This window comes from Lissotriton vulgaris, chromosome 2_1, assembly GCF_964263255.1.
Source record: "Lissotriton vulgaris chromosome 2_1, aLisVul1.2, whole genome shotgun sequence".
NCBI lineage: Eukaryota > Metazoa > Chordata > Amphibia > Caudata > Salamandridae > Lissotriton > Lissotriton vulgaris.
The window spans coordinates 368,946,704-368,968,757 of NC_141687.1; the positions used below are offsets into that span (position 1 = coordinate 368,946,704).

At 41.7% G+C, this 22,054-nt stretch overlaps 1 protein-coding gene across 1 annotated transcript in view; it reads right to left on the minus strand.

The window, feature by feature from the left end:
* SARM1 (sterile alpha and TIR motif containing 1) overlaps positions 1 to 22,054 on the minus strand; it is a 339,339-nt gene that overhangs the window by 210,554 nt on the left and 106,731 nt on the right. Inside the window, exon 3 of the mRNA XM_086954061.1 lies at positions 9,506 to 10,124. Within this exon, the coding sequence (XP_086810187.1) occupies positions 9,506 to 10,124 (619 nt within the window). The remainder of the gene's footprint in view (positions 1 to 9,505; positions 10,125 to 22,054) is intronic.

Genomic DNA, 22,054 nt, shown 5'->3' on the forward strand with positions numbered 1-22,054 from the left:
CCCTAAAGGAAATTCTCCTCTTTAACGTATATGCCCCTCCAGGCAAAAAACATGATACAATATTCCTAGAAATCATGGAAATGATCATGAAGATAACAGAAAACCACCTTATTCGTCCTTCTTAATCGCGGGCGATTTCAATAGCAAAATCTCTAATTCTGAAATCAATAAGTGGGCAAAACTATTCTCAGAAGAAGGCATTGAAACTATAACTCCACAATTTCCTGAGGGTATATTAATCGATAAAAGAGGTAAATTGCTATTATCAACGTTGACTAAATTGAATGGAGTAATATTGAATGGCAACACGGATGGGGACATTCCAGCAAATTACACCAGACGGGGTAATGGGACTTTATCCATTATAGACTACATTATTAGCAGTATGGATCTGCAAGATACAGTTATGCACTTGCTTAACCAGTTTTGTCAAGAGAGCGATCATGCACTAATGCACTTAACCACAGATTGGATACCTAAATCTTCTCCAGCCTGTCACATCATCTACCATAAAAGTACTGTAGTGATGAACAGCGAACAGAGACGCATCTTCTGGAATTCCTCGACTCTAGATATAATTACATCATTGATTGATCACTCTCAATTTTTAACAAAAACATTTTTTGAAAATCCTATTGAAAACTTTGAATTTATTATTAAAGATTTCAAAAACCTCATTTTAAATATGGCAATAAAGGATGCAGTAGGTAACAGTAAGAAGCAAGACAAATAGATGCGTACTTCTAAGAACTCTGAAGTAAAGAAAAAGTTAAATAAACTCATACGCGCCCAATATATGAATCCTACGCCATATACCAAGAAGGAAATAAACTGAAAAATCAACTGAGACGTGAGAATCAAAGAAATAAAAAAGCCTTACAAGATCGTAATTGGGTCGACATTCAGATAGCAGCGAATAAATATAACCAGCGCAAATATTGGTTTTTAATCGCAAAACTAATTGGATCAAAAAAGAAATTACAAACAATACCGGTCCCCCCGAACGACTGGGAAATATATTTGACAGATCTTTACAAAGCAAATTTAATAACACCATCTAAAAGTAGTGAGGTTAACACCACAGGAAAAGATAAATGTCCAATATTCAAAACTACAGCTATATCGGTTGAACTGAATATACGTAATGCAAGAACTACGGGTGCTTCTGGCCCGGACCAGATTCCGATCAAAGTATTGCAAGCTGCCCCGAAGGAATGGAGTCAGTTGCTATACCCCCTTTTCAATTATATTTTTGATACTGGCCAGGTACCAAAATCATGGCAGGGGAGCATCATCATCCCCATTCACAAAAAGGGGAGCAAAACTCAAGCTAGTAATTACCGCCAAATAGCACTCATGGACGCTGTGGGAAAAGTATTTGCAGCAGAAGTATTATACAGCCTGAAAGAATGGGCCTTTACGTCGGGTCTGATACCCATGTTTCAAGTAGGTTTCAGACCTAAACACTCGGTAACAGACAATATTGCAGTTATCCAGGTCATTCTAGATAAATATGTAACCCGAAAAACCCAGGTCATCTACGCAGCATTTATAGACTACTCTACGGCGTTTGATCGGGTAGACCGACCAACATTATGGAGAAAATTAAGGAGGCTTGGAATTCATGAACAACTGCTACAAACTAGAGTAAGCTTACATACTAATACCTGGTGTCAAGTTCAAATGGGGGGAGAAAAAGGACTTACAAAAAGAATTAAAACCGAAAATGGACTAAAACAAGGGTGCCTTTTAGCCCCGATCTTATTCTCCCTCTACTTAAGTGACTTGCCTTACCACCTGCAATCAGGCTCCAGCTTACCTCCAAAAATTGCCAATCAAAGCATACACGCATTGCTCTATGCTGATGACATAGTGTTGTTGGACCTCACTCCTTTCGGACTACAAACATCATTGGATATTCTGCACAATTACTTTAAAGAAAACTACTTAGTACCAAACATTAAGAAAACAAAAGTGATAGCCTTCTCGGGGAGGAAGCAAAGCGCCAAATATATCTGGAGGATAGGAGGAGATAAGATAGAAGAGGTTAACGATTATCCATACCTCGGCAGGATCCTTTCAAAAAATGTAACAAATACAACACAGCTGAAAAATTTACAAAGAAAATCAGATATTCATGCCGCGGCCCTCCAGAGACACTATAGCGCAACTGGGAACAGGCATTTTTCCTCACTGATAAACATTTTCAGAGTAAAAATACCACCTGTATTATCCTATGCGACGGAGTACATCCCCATAAAGCAATCGGCCTTTATGGATCGCAAAGAAGGAAAAATTCTAAGAAAAATTATGAAAGTCTCAGATGCTGTACCTGTTCAAGCACTGAGATTAGAACTATCAGTCACAAGCTCCAATGCTGTAGCAATTGCAAATGTAATTAGGTGGGCCTACAATTTATTACATGCAAAAGAGAACACTCCAAGGTCATTGCTGAAAAAAGAGACTTTTGGGTCGGACGCTAAAAAGCAAATCTTTTTGGAGAACACTATTGAAGCATTTCGTATAGCAAATATTAACACAGAATTACTGCTCACTTGGACACCAGCGCAAGTAAAACTGTTCCTAAAATGCTTCACCCCAAAATTGAGCTACGAAATGGACTCTCTACATTGTAACAAACTAGCTACTTATAAACCCTTTGCCGACTCAATAGAATACAAACAATGCCAGTCCTATATCGGGTTCACCTTGACACATGGCGCAAGGAGGGCGATCACTATGCTTCGATTGGGCATCCTACCCGTATCAGCATATACCTCAAGATGGCTCCCGGGAGGATCTCCAATATGTACATTGTGCGCAGGGGGTGATCAGACTTTAGAGCATGCTCTATTTGTATGTCCAAACCAGAAAATAACCTTAGCCCGTACTAGATTCCTGGACCCTATCTATCGCTCCTGTAGAATTACAATGGTAAGAGAACTTATATCTGTGTGCAATCAACCTCCGAACGAATTTGTTTGTTATAATCTGTACAAATTTTTAAAATCCTTTTTACCTTTATATTGACAAAATTGAATATCTTTTAAACATGTAAAATGTAAAAAAAATTTGTGGTCCTCTGTCGAGTACCAACACAAATAAACCTTTTTGACTTGACATTCCTGGGTCTGGTAACGACTCATGTGTTGTGTTTCCCCCAACGGTTACCAATCCTGATGACAGCATTAATTGAGATCTCACTGGCAAATCCAGTTGAAGGTGAGATACTCAGACCAACAGGCACAAAGGTACCATCTGCTATAAACATTGCTAACGCGGCTGACGCTGATGGCGATGACTCACATCTGTGTACAATTGATCTTCCTAATGTAGTGGTTCAACTTTCATCTACAGTGGTAGACGATTTCTTTGCCATCCTAGCCGATTTAATGTTTTCTCCTGACACCGAGAATAACTTCTGAAGTTTGCACACTGCGTTCTATGAACTCTGAATGCGACCTTCGCTTTTTCATAACAACAGCTTCTAAGTTTGGAACTCTATTTCGCTACGATTTAATTTGATTTTTTTTTCTCTCCCTTTCCAAAACTGAACTTTGGCACAAAGTAATCTGCTTAAAGTAGAACTATTCTTAGAGAACAAGAATTCTTTGAATACTTCCTTGGAACAATTTTGACCTTATCTACAAACCAACGCAGTTTATATACTCTGCTATGGGATGGTCTCGATTTTTTTTCTGTAACTAAGAGCCATTTCAAAAATGTAATTTCGTGATTCATTGGGTTAGCATTTCCCATATTACAATGACATCATTTCCTTTTTAATGCGTACTATGCAAATGGTCATTTTTCCGTGTGCAACCATTTTAAATGAATTTTTGGGGGTTGTAAACACATGCTCTAGATTATATGTTTTAGTGCTTGATCTTAGATGAACAGATAACGTGGAGTGGGTGTTGTGTACCATTTTAGGACCCTATTGTAATTTTCCCGATTCATGCCATTATATAGGTATAAAACACCATATCCTTATATAGGCATAGAAATCATAACCATATTTGGCCTTAGCTCATGCAGTCCAAATACCGCAGGGATACTTCCACTAGTTCCGGAAATCTACAACGATTTCTTGGAAAACTCTGCTTCAGCAGCTAGGGACTTACCCTTGCTCGAGAACCGACTTGTCCAAGAACTCATGGAGTTTTCAAAGAACCGAGACTCTTTTATGATGTTATTATGTCCACCTTTACGTCAAACTCGGCAACTTCAAGGTATAAATATGCCCACACTTGCCTTAGCAAACACACAGTGGTTTGGAGCAGTTCGACTATCTACTTGCCCGACGCATCCTGCTACAGCAAGTGCCGAAGGAAGCCAATCCTCCAGAAGACGCACTGAGAGAGACGCTGTCTTTACTCTTGCAGAGAAATCCAGCTCCAGTGTTTCCAAGCTCCCCTGGGGAAATCGAGTCCTGAGCCTGACCTTCTTCATTCTAACCAAGGTACGGAGCCGATTAGACCCTAAGAGAAATCTTGGACAGATTCTTGGCAAAAGAATACTATATTTATGCAACACCTCACTTATTTCTTCCCTCATACTAAGTTTAGGTTAGGTACATCGGGGTAGGCGTATTTTAGAAGTGGAGTACATTCTAGCCTCTGTTATTTATGTATGTATTTGTTTATACTTTAGGAACCATACAATGCTCTTAAAGTATTATTTTATTCTACTCTTTCTACTGTATGCATTATATTTTGCAACCAGTTTTACGATTGTAGCAGTTCATCTCTTATGCCTGAGAAAGAAGTTTGTTCAATACATCCTTTTATTGAAAACGCCAGTCTATCTATTTTCTCTGCACCTCTGGTGAAACGAAGCATGCACGATTGACTGAGTGAAATATCTATTGTTTCCACAACTCTGAAGATCAGTTTTATCTTAGGGAAACAAAGTTGTCATGTTTATGCGGTTGTCAGAAACGAATCCATTCTTGTTTATTCGAGAAAGTTTCCAGTGACCTCTGAGCTAGCTGGCACTCACAAATTAAGTCTAGTATATTTGATAGAGACCTCGTAGACATCAGTCCTACGTCTAATCTATAGAATATATTATTCCAATGCACAGAGCCTATTGGGAATATAGGAACTACACTAAAATTCTTTTACGGAATGTCCGTGTGACGACGTTTCAACCTAAACAACTGTGTAGTTTATAGTATTTTGCACATTGTATCTTATATTAAGGGATCACATTTTACACCCTATCCTTCTAGACAAGCACTTTTCCTTCCATTCACTGCTGCTATAAATCTCAGGAAATATTATGCAATGTAAAATATTTTGTTTTTACTGTCTTACATGACCATCAAATGTCATTGATGTCATTTTTCCAGCCCTATCAAATTGTTTATTTTATACTATTTTGTATTATTGGTTAGAGGTCTACTAGTTTTCAGACAAACAAATTGCCCATTGTATTTTAATCTATTTATAGATGGCTTAAGCCATATTAATTTTATTAACTGCCTAGTAACTTGCATAACCATATTTTGCTTCTATGGAACTCATGAATTTTTGTATGTAATATAATAGATTGTATTGTTTTCTTAGTTCGTGGAAAAACTGATTTATATTTAATTAATTGTATCGGTGGTGTTATGTCATTTGTTGTTTAATATGATTGTGGTTACAATCTATGTGCTTTTATGACCTTTTATTGGTCGAATAAAGACTTTTTGATCATGATTGGAATACATCCATTACATCATTCATTTTACTCAGTAATAGAAAAATTTGCAGATCGGCATAGATCGCAAAATGTTACAGAATTTGGGGCCTGATTAGAATGTCGGTCGGAAAGGCTCCGAACGGCATTCAGATTTTCCTAAACGTGTCGGAACCTATGTTTCCGACTAAGTCGGAAACATTTACGACCGACTGATTATGATGGAAAGGTAACCGCTCAGTCATGCTGACTCGTTTTGGACCAGCATTCGGAAACTCCGAGTCGGTCAAAGCCGATTCATATAGCTCAATAAACAGCATTTCTGACTGACCGATTACGATGCCGGATTCCAACAGCCTTTCCGACTCGGTGTTTCCAACACGAAAAGGCTGTCGAAAAGAGACTTTGAGGGCCCCTTGCAGGCCCCCCTTCATCCAGAGGTCACTGTTTGGGGGCCGTGGGGATACCCAAGGGACCCCCTGCAGAGCCATGCACAGTGTGACAGGCACCATGGGGTGCCCGCCAAAGGGTGCAAACCACCCCTTTTTTCAATGGGAGGCTGTGTTGTCGTTCGGAACACAAGCTCCCATTGAAGTCAAGGGGAGACTCTCCAACGGTGTTTGGAAGCATCAGAAACGGTCGGTCAAAACCTCCGACTACCAGTGGGTCTGAACATGTTCAGACAAGGAATCGGTCAAAAAGTTTTCTGACCGACATCGTAATCAGGCCCTAAGAACTAAGAACGTTTTGCCCACAGACTTATAATGGAATGAGGTCTATTTCAGTCGGGTCAGGATAAACACAGGGTGACCAAGTTCCTGAACAAAAATATGTGCTTTGTTGTTTGAACCACACAGTGCTGAGATGCTCACGTGAGTCTTTGAAACTCAAAGACTCACGTCAATGTAACTTCGTCAAGTAGGTCCCATGCCTTCATGCAGAGGACACCCAGTTGACCAGGAACGTCATATTTCGTGACTGTTGTTCCGCAAGGGCTGACCTACCCAGTGCCTAAATTGAGCTAGTGGTTGCTGGTGGGAGAAACTTGGCACTCATTTTTGGAGACTTATTTTTCTGCTTCAGTCCTTTACCAAACACAAGAGAGGGAAAAACACAGAAGTGGGGAAGAGAAAGACTGAAAATAGTCACTAAAGGAGAAAAAAAGGAACTCCAGGAGTGAGATAAAGGGACAGGGAGACTCTAATGGTGGATTACAGAGGCATGAGATGAATTCAAGATCTAGGGCCCGATGTAGGTAAATCCCATTTACCGATTTTGAAATACCGAATCCTACCGATTCGGTATTACAAATCGGTAAATGGGATGTAAGTCCCAACATCTGGATTCGTTACCGAATCCTTAACAATTCTATAATTACCGATTCGGTAAATACCGAATCGGTAATGGCCATTCATTCCTATGGGCTTTGAAGCCCATAGGAATGATTAGGCATTACCGATTCGGTATTTACCGAATCGGTAATTAAAGAATTCACAAGGGTGCAGGGGGTGTCACTTTGACACCCTCTAGCACCCCCAAAACGGGCATGTGTGCAATGTGGCACACAGACATGCCCTAAGGGCACGTCTGTCTGTCACATGGCACATGTGTACATGCACAGATGTGCATGTACACAGGAATCGGTATTTTACCATGGATTTGTATTCCATGGTAAAATACCGATTCTGTAAGCCATGTGTCAAAGGTAAATGTTCTACCTACATTGCATTTTCGGTAATTTTAACGAATCGGTAAATATTACCGAATCGGTAATTATTTTACCGATTCGGTACATATTACCGAATCGGTAATGATACCGATTCGGTAATGATACCGATTGGGTAAAATTACCGAAAATGTGCCCCTACATCTCGGTAGCCCTTTACCGATCGGAAACGGCCGAAAATCGGTATTTTCGGCCAATTCGGATCGGTAAAGGGCTACCTACATCGGTACTAATTAATTATTTTACGAATGAAGCACTAGAGTGGAGTTGCTGCCTTTTTGACAAACTAAAACCAGCTCATGGTCATGTTTGGATACAGCTTCTTTAAGGGTTTTGCTTTCCTGATTAACCTCTGTGGAGCAGCACCTGGATTGGGAATAGGGAAAGTAGCTGCTTGACTCTTCCTTTTTAGCCTGGGGTAGCGCCATCAATTATTCCAAACAATATTTACTTGCTGGACCTTGCAGACGATGGATGAGTTCTCTTTATGTTTACACATCCTACAGCTTACATCTGAGCTGCCCCTGAATCTTAATGCAAAGACAGCTCTCAATATTAAATGGCATTGTAATCGCCTCATTGGAGCAGCAGAGGATGACGCTGAAGCTAAACTAAGAAATGCAAACACGGATTTATCTAAATAGGCGTAACAGGGCTGTGAACAAACTATTTGTCAGTTCCTGGTGGCAAAGCATGTGAAACTGTGGTACTACCTTCCCACGTTGTGTTTGCAGGTGTGACTACAAAGTGTTGGATGATTGCAGAAGGTGTAGGGTGACCCATGGTTTTTTAAAGACCACGAGGTTTGGGAAGACCACCAGAAGGGACAACAATGTATCTGCTGTAGGTAAGAATTCAGATGCAAGCTCCAAGATGATTGACAGGGACAGCTGTGATCTGATCGGTACGTTCTCAAGGAATGCGCCCCTGTGTTAGGTGCAGAGTTTTACAGATAGTTCAGTTCACTTCCAACCAGTGAGATGAGAGCGAGATGCTCCCAGCGAGTTCTCTTTGGGGCAGCTCTGCAGGTCCTTCACCCTGCCAAGACCAGCATGTCTTCGAGTAGGCTCTAAATGAAGCACCCACCCTCCAACAGGATGGACCAGGCTCGCATAGGCCCAAGGGCTAAAGGGGCTGACACTAGGCCTGGTCGAGACACTATGGGACATATTTCCAGAGGCTCTATTTAAAGGCACCCATTCCTCCAGAGGCACATAGAGGATGATGGCGAGGAGTTGCCAGAACTTCTGCACACTCGTTCCTCAACAGGCTGTAAGCGGGTGAAATGCTGCAAGTCACAGCTGTAGCGGTGCCAACCCAGGTTCAGGGCACTAGATTACATTTTATTTTCCTGTTGATGGGGAGTACACTACTCATAGATTTTGGCTCTCAGTCATTGGCATGTCTTATGCTTTCCAGCAAGGGATTCAAGGCATAGGCTGTTATTAGGTGGACGCTAAGGGACTTAGGTAAGACTGGACTGACATCTGCTTGTTTGTTCTTACTGCAGCTCACCATTTATCGTGTTACAGCACCAGGGCTGGTGTAGGACATTCATGAGTAACCCCAATATGAAGGGAAAAAGTGCCCTTGCATGTAGTGGAGGAGGGAAGAAACATTGCCGCACATGTGTGTTTCAGTGTGTGGGGCTGCACGTGAAAGTGCTTACCCGAATGACAGTGAAGCGTGGCTTTCCGGAGAGCTGAGATCCTGTGTACTTGTGTTTGCCTAGCTGTAACAGGTGCACTTATAAAGTATGGTAGCCAGCCATATGTACGCTTCTGATGTTACCATCAGTATGAGACTCACATAAAGGGTTTCCTGGGTGACATTGACCAAGATGGAGACACCATGATTATTCTTTAGTAAAAGTGATTTATGTCCCTTAACTAAATATTTCATATTGAATAAGGAAATTAGCCCACTTCTGAGCAGGTTAGCGCCACATACACCACATGTGTCAAATAAAAGGTTATTTAGCACAAATATAGGGAAAGTAGGACTACAATAACAATACGACTTTTCACTTCCAATATCTCCACATATGGACTCCCGGGAGGCCAAGTCTACTCAGATGCTGGTGTATGGTCTTACCTTGGTTTTCTTTTGCATGGATTTAATCGTGGCTTCTACGCACAGATAGAAAACAGCAATGCACTGTGCTTCCAAGCGTGAACTGTCCAGAAGCGGCACCAGGCGCTGCAGATCACCAGCTGTCCAGCCCTGCATATTATCACTGCTATCTAGCAACTTCTGAGCAAACTCTTGAGGGTCCAATGACGCAATGAAAGGCTCAACTAACTCCAGGGTGCCTGCCTGCTCCACCTCTTTCTCAATCTCCTTGTTTGTGGACAACACACTTACGGCCAGGCAAGCATGGAAGCGGATCTGCTCGTCCTCTTTGGAAAACACTAAGGGAAAAAGCCACTCAGCTGTCTTTTTCTCAATCATAAGCCGCTGGTTGGCTGGTCCACTGTACATGGCACAGTTGGCTAAGGCCATGGCACAATGTCGCAACACAACAGCGTCAGTCCAGCGGCACCAATAAAGGATAGCGTCAAGACCACCGTCAGAGATGAGCTGGTGGCAAGTTTTCTCAGTGTGTTTGAACATATGTTCCAGGATGCCGGAGACACTGCGTGCCAGCTTCAGGTCTTCTCGCTCTTTGGAGATATTCAGGATCACTCCCAGGCCAATACGAGCGATTCGATCTCTGGACAATTGAAGGATGGTGGCAGATAGGAGATGGAATAGAGAAAAAACAAATTAATCATGTTAAAAAACGTATTTTACCTTGTGCAATAAAATGAGGTGCTTCAAGTATGACATAACTCTACTGTGTAGAATGGCTGCTAAAAGAGATCCCTTGAAAGCACCGGATATATATATATATATATTTATACAAAAACAAAAACAAAACCGAGAACTCTGGGTAGCACAGTATTATAGCATTGGATTGGTAAAATATCATCTTGGATAGTATTTTACCAATCCAAAGCTGTAATACTATGCCTGGAGTGGTAAAAGGCATTGGCCATTTTACAGCTCAGCAAGGATAGCATTGTGCTAATCCTATGCTCAAAGACTTAGCTGTGGAAATGGCAAAAGACTTTGGGGCATATTATCAAGAAACAGCGTTAAAATGATCGCCGCTTTAGCGGCAGGAAACTGCGGCTTAATCAGCAATAATGGGCTTGATAATATGCCCTTGTAAATTCCCATAGAAGCCCATGTTCTGGTGTGAACATGGGCATCTATGGGAATTCTCAAGGGCATATTATCAAGCCCATTATCGCCGCTTTAGCCGCAGTTTCCTTCCGCTAAAGCGTCGATAATTTTAACGCCCTTCTTGATAATAAGCCCCTGCATCCCTTTTTATCTCGGTGTGGATGGCACTGTGCTATTCCTATGCTTAAAGACTTTGATAGAAAGGAGACATTTGAGGTGAGCAAATTTAGAGTGTTGCAGGTGTTGCTGGTGTTGAGAGTGCTCTATATTAGAGCCGCTTTCCAACTAAACTTGAGAACTACCCAGAGTTCTCTGCTTATTTTCTTTGCATAATTTATGTGTCACTGTATGCCTGATGTATATATATATATATATATATATATACATATATATATATATATATATATATATATATATATATTAATACCAAACCAAACTTCACCATCCAAGAAGGCGCTGACTCCGTGTATCTTAGTTCAAGGGTGTTTATTTTACATCAACTTCTGCTCAGACGCGTTTCGGCGGCAACCTCCGCCTTGCTCACTAACATCTGACTGAACAAAATAACGCTTTTTATACATGTTCAAACTTTCACATGAGTCATAATTGTCATCCCTGATTGGCATTGGTTTGTTACCATAGTGACTACGTGTTACACCCACACAATTACGTGCCTGTTTCAATTACTTCTGTGCTTTGGCGTTTATAGTACATTTACTATGTTCCATTGCTTAGCATGTAATAGACACACATATATATCATATTTATAATTATATTCTGTACATTTCTAAACCATATCATTCACACATATTATTGATTGATGTGTTTTGACATTGGCGGGAGAAACCTCCGTGTTACGTGACACCCTGCATGTTACCTGCGTCATTGAGGATCGGACGTATCAGAGGGGAGGTGTGTATATCCACTGTCCGTGATTGGTTACATGGACCCCGGTTCCCACAAATGGGCTCTGTTGCATCGAACATCGGTTTGCTAGCCTAGTGGCAGAGGCAGAACAAGTTACAGTTAACCCAAGCGTCCTCGTGCAGTCGGTGAGTGATTCTCTGTCTGTTAGAGTGGGCCTCTACTGTTTGTTGAACCCAAAGGGAGAGGTGCGGTCTTGCGCTAGTGCGCATTGATTCTCCTACTAGTGGATGGTGTCTCTCACGTATAGAGACCAATGTGTGCCGAAACAGCCTTAGGGGTGTTTCACATCTACTCAGGGTGCTGTACGACTATGTGGCAAAAATAGTGATTGGTTAAAATATATCGCGTATACTGTTGTGCGATGTTACAGGGTACTCGGGAAAGAAAGGTAAGCTGCTCTAGATGTGCACACTTAGGGCTTCGTCGGCATTCAGCCCTACGGGAATCTTGGAATTCAGCAGAATTATGTATCTGGATTCCAGACGACGCAATGCAAGTTTGCGATTGCCTCCCCTAACATTTTTTGAGACATTGTCTAAGACGCAGTAGGTTAGGCCTTTGGCATCTCCACCATGTACTTCGTGGATGTGCCTAGCTACAGGATAAGCTGGGTCCTTGTTTGTTATTGCCCTTAGGTGTTGCAACACCCTAACATGCACTGGGTGAATGGTCGACCCTACATATATTTTGCCACATACACATGTCAGCATGTATACAGCATGGTCTGTTTTGCATGTGTAGTGATCCCTCAAATGGTAGGGTTGCTTTCGAAAGGGTACTGTGATACTGGTAGTATTTTTGCCATGCATGCCGGCTTTACATTTTGTGCATTTTCTAAAGCCTTTTTGGGATTGGAACCATACTTTTTGTTTTGGTATGGCTGGGGCATTGCAGACTAATTGCTGCCGCATGGATTTGGCTTTCCTGAAAGACACTAGTGGTCTTTCACCCACTGCTCTACCTATGGTTGTGTCATTTCTAACCAGCGGCCAATGCCTTCTGAGTATTTTGCGAAGGTTGGCTTGGTGACGATTGAAACTTGTGATTAACCTAGGTGGTTGTCTCTCTGGTGCGGCGGCCCCAGATTCTGGTTCTTTTGGGAATAGTAATTCCTGGCGGGTTTTTGAGTTACATTTTACCTCTGCAGCCTTGCATGTTTTATCAGAGTACCCACTTTGTTTTAATCTTGAAAAGAGATTTGTCTTGGCTTTTGATAACCCCTCTTTTGTACTGCAATTGCGAGTCATCCTTAGGCATTCTGCATATGGGATGGATTGTTTGTGTGGGGTGAAAGCTGTTTGCGTGGAGGATTGTATTGCCCGCAGTGGGCTTGCGATACGTGCGTGTTTGTATTTTACCATCTTCTACAAATAGCTCCACATCCAGAAATTGAATACTCTCCCTGCTGGCATTACACGTACATTTTAAATTTAGTGAATTTTCATTCAACCGGTCTGTGAAGCTGTTAGCACTCTCCACACTGCCCTCCCACAAAATAAAAATATCATCAATAAACCGCTTATAAACAATTACATTCTTTCCCATTGTCTCCGGGTGTTGGGTCATCAATACCCGCTCCTCCCACCAGCCCATATGCAGATTTGCATAGCTGGGAGAGAAGCAAGTACCCATTGCTGAACCCTGGATTTGTTTATAAAACAGTTTATCAAAAATAAAGGTGTTATTTGTGAGGCACCACTCAGTCATCTCCAGAAGTATTTTGGTATGTTCATACTGGTCAATTGGTCTTTTTCCCAAAAAATGTTTTATGGCATTAAGTCCATCCTTATGCCTAATGCTGGTATACAGCCCTTGGACATCCAATGTCAAGAATACATAGTTCTCTTTCCACCTGACATCATATATCTTTTTCAGGAAATCTCCCGTGTCCTTTATGTATGCTGGTAGTTTCTTGACTTCAGGTTGGAGAAAGTGGTCAATAAACACACTCGTGTTTTCGAAGAGGCTTCCTATTGCTGAGATTATCGGTCTCCCCGGTGGCACTTTTTCGTTCTTGTGTATCTTTGGGATTAAATACAGTTGTGCTGTTACCGGATAATCTGTCTTAAGAAATTCAAATTCATTTTTGCTTAGCAAGCCCTTCCCTCTCCATTTGTACAGTTCGTTGTGATATCTTTCTTGGATACCTACTAAGTGGGTTGGGCTTATCCTTGTATAACACTCTCTGTCTTGCAATTGACCAAGTGCCTCTGTGTTATACATCTCCAACGGCCATAGCACAATGTTGCCACCTTTGTCGGACCATCTCACTACGATGTCTGGCCTGGCTTTGATTTTTTCCATTAGTGCCTTGTATTTTCTGTTGTGGTCCTCATTCTTATTATATCTCTGCTTGGTGCTCAGAATGGAGAGTTCTTTCAAATCTTTTGTTACATATTCCGCAAAGAGATCCAGACCGTCTTTAGGCATCGCTGGCATAAATATTGATTTGGGTTTAAAGCCTGTTTTCACCGTTTGCCAGATGTTTATATCTGACCTCAAGGCTGCTCCACTCGGTGTGATTTCCTCATCTGTACTTTCATTCTCCATTTCCAAGTCGATTACATTTTGTAGTGTTTCCATATGTTCAACATTAAGTATTTCGGTTATTCCATTGCTCAATGATGCATATATATATATATATATATATATATATTGTGCCATGTTATTCAAAAAACCCCACCAATGGATAAGTAATCATACAAGAAGCCACACAAAGTGAAAGATACACACATAAAACTCAACTATTCATACATAGTTATACAGTGACTATGAATTGGACATCAATTACAGCTGGTCAGGGTTGGCAACTGGCAACTCTGGCACAGTCAGCAGTTGCTACCCCTGGTCTAGGGGTTCATGAATGCAGCAACTAGAACAGAAACCGAAAATGGGCAAAAGCCCTATTTATCCAATTGTTTCCATTCCATTGTCTTTCCCTAACTCCTCAGCACTGGGGAAGAGTTGGTAGTCTCACTTCAACGACCCCTAGAATGTTGAGAATCAGTGTTTGTGGATTGTGTTACAAAGCACTCTAAGATCGAAACATAAAGGGTTTTTGTTCACACTTACTGCAGGGCACTCAGCCTGGAAGTCCTCAATACTGTCACTTAAGTTCAACGTTTCAGTATACAAGCCCCACAATTGGAATTTATTCCAGTCAAACTGAGAAGAAGTTGTGTTTTGAAATGTGACAATGAGCGTGATACTCTGGAGTCAAGATATATTTCCGCTGCTTCAGGTAGGCCTCAAAATAGTGGTAGTGTCAGGTCTCATGTCAGGTGATGACTTACTATGGCAGATACGTGTGAGTGAAACCTATGTGTACAATCTATCCTGAGGAGCAGTGATTATTCAAAGGGAATGCATATTTCGAATGACTCATCAATATGTCTTTGCCATCATATATATAAACTTAGATGGACAACTTTAAAGTGCATACGAGGAAAAGCAATCAGATGTACAAGATACAATTATATTTTTCCTGCATTGAAGTCCAAAGATTTCCAAGCTGTGTTCCCTCTTCTTCTTTGGAAAGCATTTTTTTGCACAGGGAGGGCCGAACTCAATCCGTTCGCCTATTCCATTTATTCCATCACAAAGCCTGCAGATCAGCTACAGTAAACTTGAGCTGTGCTGAAGTAAAGTAACACAATTTTCATCTTGTACATTAATCCCCATTTACCACCCCCGTCGCTGCATCTTTCTGATCCACCACTGCTTAAAAGCTCCTCCCTTTCTTGCACTTTGCGTGCTCCTTGGCAGAGCTTCTCGAAGGGGCGGCTCCTCCTTTATGGCAAAGGAGCCTTGCCCCTCTGAAAAATAAAATGATAATAAAACCACGTAATCATTTTATTTTTCAGTACTGCCAGCCGAGGTTAGGGCGGGCGGGGCTATCGCGCCGAGTGTCAAGCTACAGGGAGGAGTGTTGGGCACTTGTAAGTGCGCATGTCAGTTGTGCCGACCGTCTTAGGACAGCGAAACATACATACACACTCCTGTTTCTACAACCCAGCTGTGTTGCAACACCCAGGTTGTAGAAAAGCCCCAGGCTCCCTGGGCCTGAGCGAGCGTCAAGTCAGCCCACTCAAGTCAATTGTGGTGCCTTTCTCATGCTGGCACTAGCATGAGAACAGCGCTGTGATTACCCCCTGGGAAACTGTGCAGCATGACCAACATCGGGAGAGGAGCACAGAGGTGGCGGGTGCAGGAGCAGGTAAGAGTTTTAAAAACAAAATCTTTTCCCCTCACCTCTGGCTCCACCCATCCGCTGCCCTGCCACCCCAAAATTGGAGCAGCCACCACAGACTTCTTCAGCAGTATGACAAACTTTCAAATATCCACAGACAATACATGAATCAATTTCCACCTTGAGAACAAGCTAAACATGCTGCTGACATCTCTTTCGCTCAGTCAGATTCCTGCACTGGTTGAAAGAGAAATTCCTCTGCATGCACAAAATCAAGGCTCAGTTCATCGCAATTGGGGTGGCGGGTGGAGGGGGATGCACAGTTCGCCCGTTTCACTACACTTTGGCTTCCAGGTCCAAGCACCAACACAACCCTTCAATGTAGAAACATGAGGCGTTCGAGGATTCATTTTCAGCTAGCTCCACTCTACAAAACACTATTTTTATTCAATGTAAACCAGACCCAGCTCCATGGTCATGTACCACCTGGACTTCGCCAAAACCAAACAATGCGCTCACCTCTCTACACCAGGCTTCGATGAAACTTGGTAGCTTTTAAATCCCATTTTGTGTTCTAATGTAAACGAAATGTTATATGTTGTGCCTTAAAAAACGATTAAGTAAATGTATTGAAGTTCAAACTCACTAGCTGGCAACTCTTGCTAATTCCACCACTTTTATTTCTTTGGCAGTATGACTACCAGATGGTTGCCATGTCAAATAAGATAGCCAATTCCATGAAGTACCAGCCCTGGTAGTTCCAGGAAATATTGCATGATTGATATTGCAAGTTAGTGTTAATTGAGTAATTCCGATTTTTTTTTTTAAAGGGACTGATTAAAGCTATTGAAAATCAATTAATCTGGAAAGTATTTCACGAAGGGACAGTTAAACAGTAAGCCGTGCGCCACTTGACACTGTAGGAAACGCAAACAAAATTAAGGTGTGTTACGTCATACACCGTCGTGGCCCATGCAGACGACAACGAGGGAAACATATTTTAAAAAGAAAACCACTTACCTTGCCCTCGCCGATGCAGCGGGCGCAGGGTAAGTGGTTTTCTTTTTATTTACGCTTCTCTCGTGGTCTCTCGTATATCGACAACGAGAGGCCGCACCTGGCCATACATAGTATCTTTTATAATGCACCTTCTACTAAAGGGTTAGGAAATAGTTTTAACAGTGAGGCTGTCTTGGGGATTTAAACCAGTGCCTAACTAGTGCTGGTGTTTTCTGGTGCTCGGCATAGGAACTTAGAGCCATTTGTAGGGGTTGTTGATAGCAAAGTGGGCCGTTTGTGAGCGCTAAAACGGCCTGTGGCATGTATCAACCCTATTTTGCAAGTCAGTACCCTATGACCGACTAACAAGATAGGGTTTGCGAGTCACTATTAAAAAAGGGATTTTTACAGATAAATAGATAGAAAACAATGTGTTTTCTGTCTGCATTTATTTTTAAGAGTGGATAAATTCAGAAAATTGTGCTCCTTTTAAGTGACTCTCCATGCTGTCTTTGATGAATTATAGCCCAGCGGCTGAGAATATGGACAGCATGGGAAATGAAAAAACCGGATGAAATGTATTTAACTAATGGCATATGTCAACATACATTTATGGTATAATACTAGTATTCACCAGTGGATGTAATGTTCTGTAATATTTGACAGCTTAAACAGCTAAAACACAACAGACTTCAAAGTATGAGTGCAAGCCCATCAGTTAAATAAATATGGAAATGTACAGTTTTTCAACTTTATTAATGCGCAAAACACAAAATAAATATGGATAAATACAGATAAAAGGGCCACAAAATAAATATGGATAAATACAGACGGAAATGTTAAAAAAAGAAATACCATAAAACCGGGAGCCCTAGGGTAAGCCAGTCGCAAACGGGTAGGGGTCCTGAAGGGATCCCTTCCCGTTTGTGATTGGCATCAAAAACTTATTCAAGAGCACAGACCAGTGCCTACTCTTAAAAAATGAACCAGAAACATTTCATTTTTCTTTTTAAATGCATCTCGTTTTTTTATGGAAAATGGGCGATATTTCAAAAAAACAAAAACTGCTTTGTTGAAAAAGCAGTTACAGACATGGTGGTCTGCTGACCCCAGCAGGCCACCATTGCGATGTGAGCCGTTCATTCCCAATGGGTCGCAAATTGCGACGAGCCTCATGAATATTAATGAGACAGGTCTGTTGCGACCCAACTGGGAATCGCAAACAGTGTCTGAAACACTGTTGCACATTTCATTTTGCGACTCGCTATTTGTGAATTGCAAAAACGCAATTTGTGAGTCGAAAAAATTAAATGACCATACATGTGGCCCTAAATGCCTCACTCCAACACTTTTTTATGACAGTCTGTCACATGATGGTGATGTCCACCTACTTTCAATAGAGCACATCAGTTTAGCAAATTGATATACACAAAATAATAATAGCACCACATCCGGTCCAATAGTAGTCATTTTTGTAGTGCTGGCAGGGGCAGTGGAGGAGTGCAAACCGCAATGGTCTCTAAAGTGGTACCTTGGGACCTGCCACTTATTTTGGAAGAAATTAAGCACTGGTTTGAAAAGATTACCACAAATGCCGACTCTGCACATGTCATACGTGAGTGTACAGGTTTCCAAAGGACAGGTTTCAACAAGAAACACCGTTTTCAAATCCGTACAACTTAAAATGAAATGTAGGCTAAAAAACAAAAGGAAATTCAGACCAATGACAGACGAGTGGCTGCAGAAGAAAGCACTAACGAAGCTGATAGGTCTGGCTTTGGTATAGGGGATATACCGACAGAAAACATATTGAGAAAATACAGGTACACATGCCACCATTACAGGCAGGGCCTGCTTTAGGGTAGTGCAACAGGTGCAGTTGAACCTGACCCTGACCTTAATTGAAGGGGAGGGGGCTGTGTAATGTAATAACGTATAGGTTTAAAAGCCCCTGTTGCAGAGTTCCTTGATTGTCCAGCAACTTTTCAGGCAAAAATAACAATGTCAAGATAAAGCTGGTGATTAATGTTTCTGCTGGAGAAAGATCAGAGTCTTGTCTAATAGCAGTTTTGACTCATCATAAAATAGTGCAGAGGGTTAAAATGCCTGCTGCAAAGAATGTGTACCATGCAGATCATAGAACTGGATTTCATTACAAGAACGGAAGCTACGTTATGCATACAACTTTTAATGCGTCTCTAAGCAGCCGCAAACATCATAATAGAAAGGTTCCAAACAGAACACTCATAACAAATAAACTCCAAGAGCTATCAGAAGACTGCCTCTTTTAAATGCGGCTCTGAGCAGATAAGTTGCCTTTCCTTTTACCTTATCTTTAATGTTACTATTGGCATTATTTAGTGTTGTTGTGGTTTGGACTATTGTTTCCCCTTTACCATACCGATTTCCCTCCATACCGATTTCCAATTTATGGAAATCCCCCCTTTCCTTCTTGCCCTTTGATCTTTTGACCCAGGTTGGTTTCTGTTTATATATATAGCCATTTTTGCACTGCTATGTGTATACCCCTTTTTCCTAACGGTTTTTTCTTTCAGCCGTGTAAGTATTCGCCGTTTTTTTCTGTCAATGTTGTCAATGCTTCTATATTTTATGATACACTTATGTAAATAATTACCACTTGCCTCCTTCTAATATCAAAATAATACCCTCGTTTGCCGCCCTCATCCGCGTTTTATCGCATTTCCCAGCCATGTAACGATCGAGTTTCCCAGCCATGTAACGATCGCGCTCAAAGCGCGAGAAAAACCTTCATTTTGACCTGAGGAAAGGACCTCGGCGACAACAGCTTCACGTAAGCACGTTGCCTAGGTCCTTTCCTCACCCTAGAGACGAGCATTATTGTGATCTCTGGCGCGCGATACCGGCTTCCATTGACAACTAGAGGTGCAGCTGATCGCGAGCGGTTTCGAGTTCGTTACTCGACCATCGCGATCAGCTGTTCCTTGTTAGAAACGCAAGTCTTGGATTTAAACCCTACCTTTTACCTCAGTTGAATTTATTTGGCTTATAAATCAATTTGAATGATAAAAGGCTCTCGTTTTAAGCTCCACCTATTGGAATAAATAACATTACGAATTTCGATTCGTTTATTTTGAAGTAATTTCCTTACTACTCTATTATACAGGGGAATTATTCACTTTATCAAGACCCCTTATTTTTTTATTTGAATTTAAAGGGAAGCATGTCTGATTCTGACTCGGAGGGTGCCTCTGCTCCTACCCCTGGTATTGAATGTAATAAAGCGCAATCACACCCGCGCAATCCTTTGAGCACAGTTTTATCTTCTAAGAGGACAATCTCCCCTAATGAAGATGAATTTATTGACGGTCATTTTCAAGATTCTTACGAATCAAGGGGTAAAAAAACAAAAAAGATTAAGAACTTACAGGATTTACCCCCTATAAGCACTGTGGGAGGTCCTCGCACCTCATTTTATCTGGGAGGTCCTCACACCTCAAACCAATTGGGTGCCCTTCGCGGCACAACTCGTCATGGTGTCCACCGCGGCACAACTTATTATGGTGTCCCTCGCGGCACAACCTATTCTGGTGTTCTTAGCGGCACACAAAATCTAAGTGCTAATGACCCTATGCTCATTAATGATTATGGAGATGATAACTCTGATAGCACTCCTGACGAATACGTGCTAGATCTGAATGATGATTATGATGACGATCTCTTTAACCCTCCAGAGTCTTCTTCCTCTTCTGTCCTAAAGATACTATTCTTGACCCTCTTGGGGAAGAAATGTTTTCACCCCTTAATCTTACACACCCTAGGAGCTCTGAATGGTGGCCCCACGATCACGTGGCTAAATTCATTAATAAATGGTTAACATTTCCCCTCGAGCGCAATACTCGCAATATCCTGCGGGCTGAGTGTGCAAGGCCTTCTATTAACAATAAGGTGTGCCAAACCCCTAATTTGGACCCTGAATTAATAAAATTTCTTTTTAAACTAGGACGAGACCCTCGCAAAGGTATGGAGATGTCTCTTAAAAGTTGCCAGGACCGTGTCCTTGATGTCCTTGGCCCTTTAGCAAGAATTATAGATGCTGCAGAGGAGAGCCACCTTAATGGAACTCCACTTAACACGGATTTATTAAGGGGCCTTAGTCAAAGAGCCTTAATCCTCCTCGAAAATGCCAATTCAGGCTTGAATGCAGAGAGACGGAGAGTTGTCCTAACTAGAATTAATCCAAAGCTTTCGGATTTGGACGATAAAGAAACATCTCAAAATCCGAAAGGTCTCCTCTTTGGTGAAGAACTCATCAAAAATCTGGGAAAATAGGTTTCCATGTTTACAGCCTTGGATAAGGCACAGCAGAATATGCGTAAGGTCTTTAACAACAACCTTTTTGGTCGGGCCGGAACAAGGGGCCGTTCTTCCGGCCGATATAATCAAAGGCCCACTTCAAGATCGAGAGGCTTTGGAAGAGGCTTCCAACAGACCAACTATTCACAATTCTTCCCGCAAAGAGGACGTGGCATGCGCTCAAGAGGTTACAGATCTCGAGGACAAGCGTCAAGTGCCACCACATCAAGTGAGTACCTTTTCCCCTCCTGTCCCTCTTTCTTTCCCCTCAGAGGTGGGAGGGAGACTCAGATTCTTTTTCCGGAACTGGGAAAAAATCACTCAAGATTCTTGGGTTTTGAACACCGTCCGAGGTTTCAAAATAGACTTCACAGAAACCCCAAAACAGTTCTTTCTTCTAAAAAAAAATCAATTACCCCCAGAACAACAAAGTATAATAGAGGAAGAAATCTCTTCCATGCTCAAAAAAGGGGCGATCATGCAAGTCCCAATGGAGGAACTCAGATTCATAAGCACACTCTTCCTTGTAAAGAAAAAAGACAAAGGTTGGAGATCTGTTATAAACTTAAAACACCTCAACACATTTTGAGTGTACAGGCACTTCAAAATGGAAGGGATTCACCTTCTGAGGGATCTTCTTTTAGAAGGAGATTGGCTGGTAAAACTAGACCTGAAAGATGCTTACTTCACCATTCCTATGGCAGAAATTCATCAACCATTTCTCCAATTTCTTTGGAAAGATCGATTGTACCAGTTCAAAGCCCTTCCTTTCGGTCTTTCTTCAGCCCCTTGGTGCTTCACCAAGGTCATGAAACCAATTGCCTCCTTTCTAAGAGAAAGAGGAATTCGCTTAATCATCTATCTAGACAACATCCTAATTATGTCTCAGGATCTTTCTCAAATCTCTCAAGATCTGATAACAGTTATGGACCTCCTGGAAAGTTTAGGCTTCATCATCAACAAGG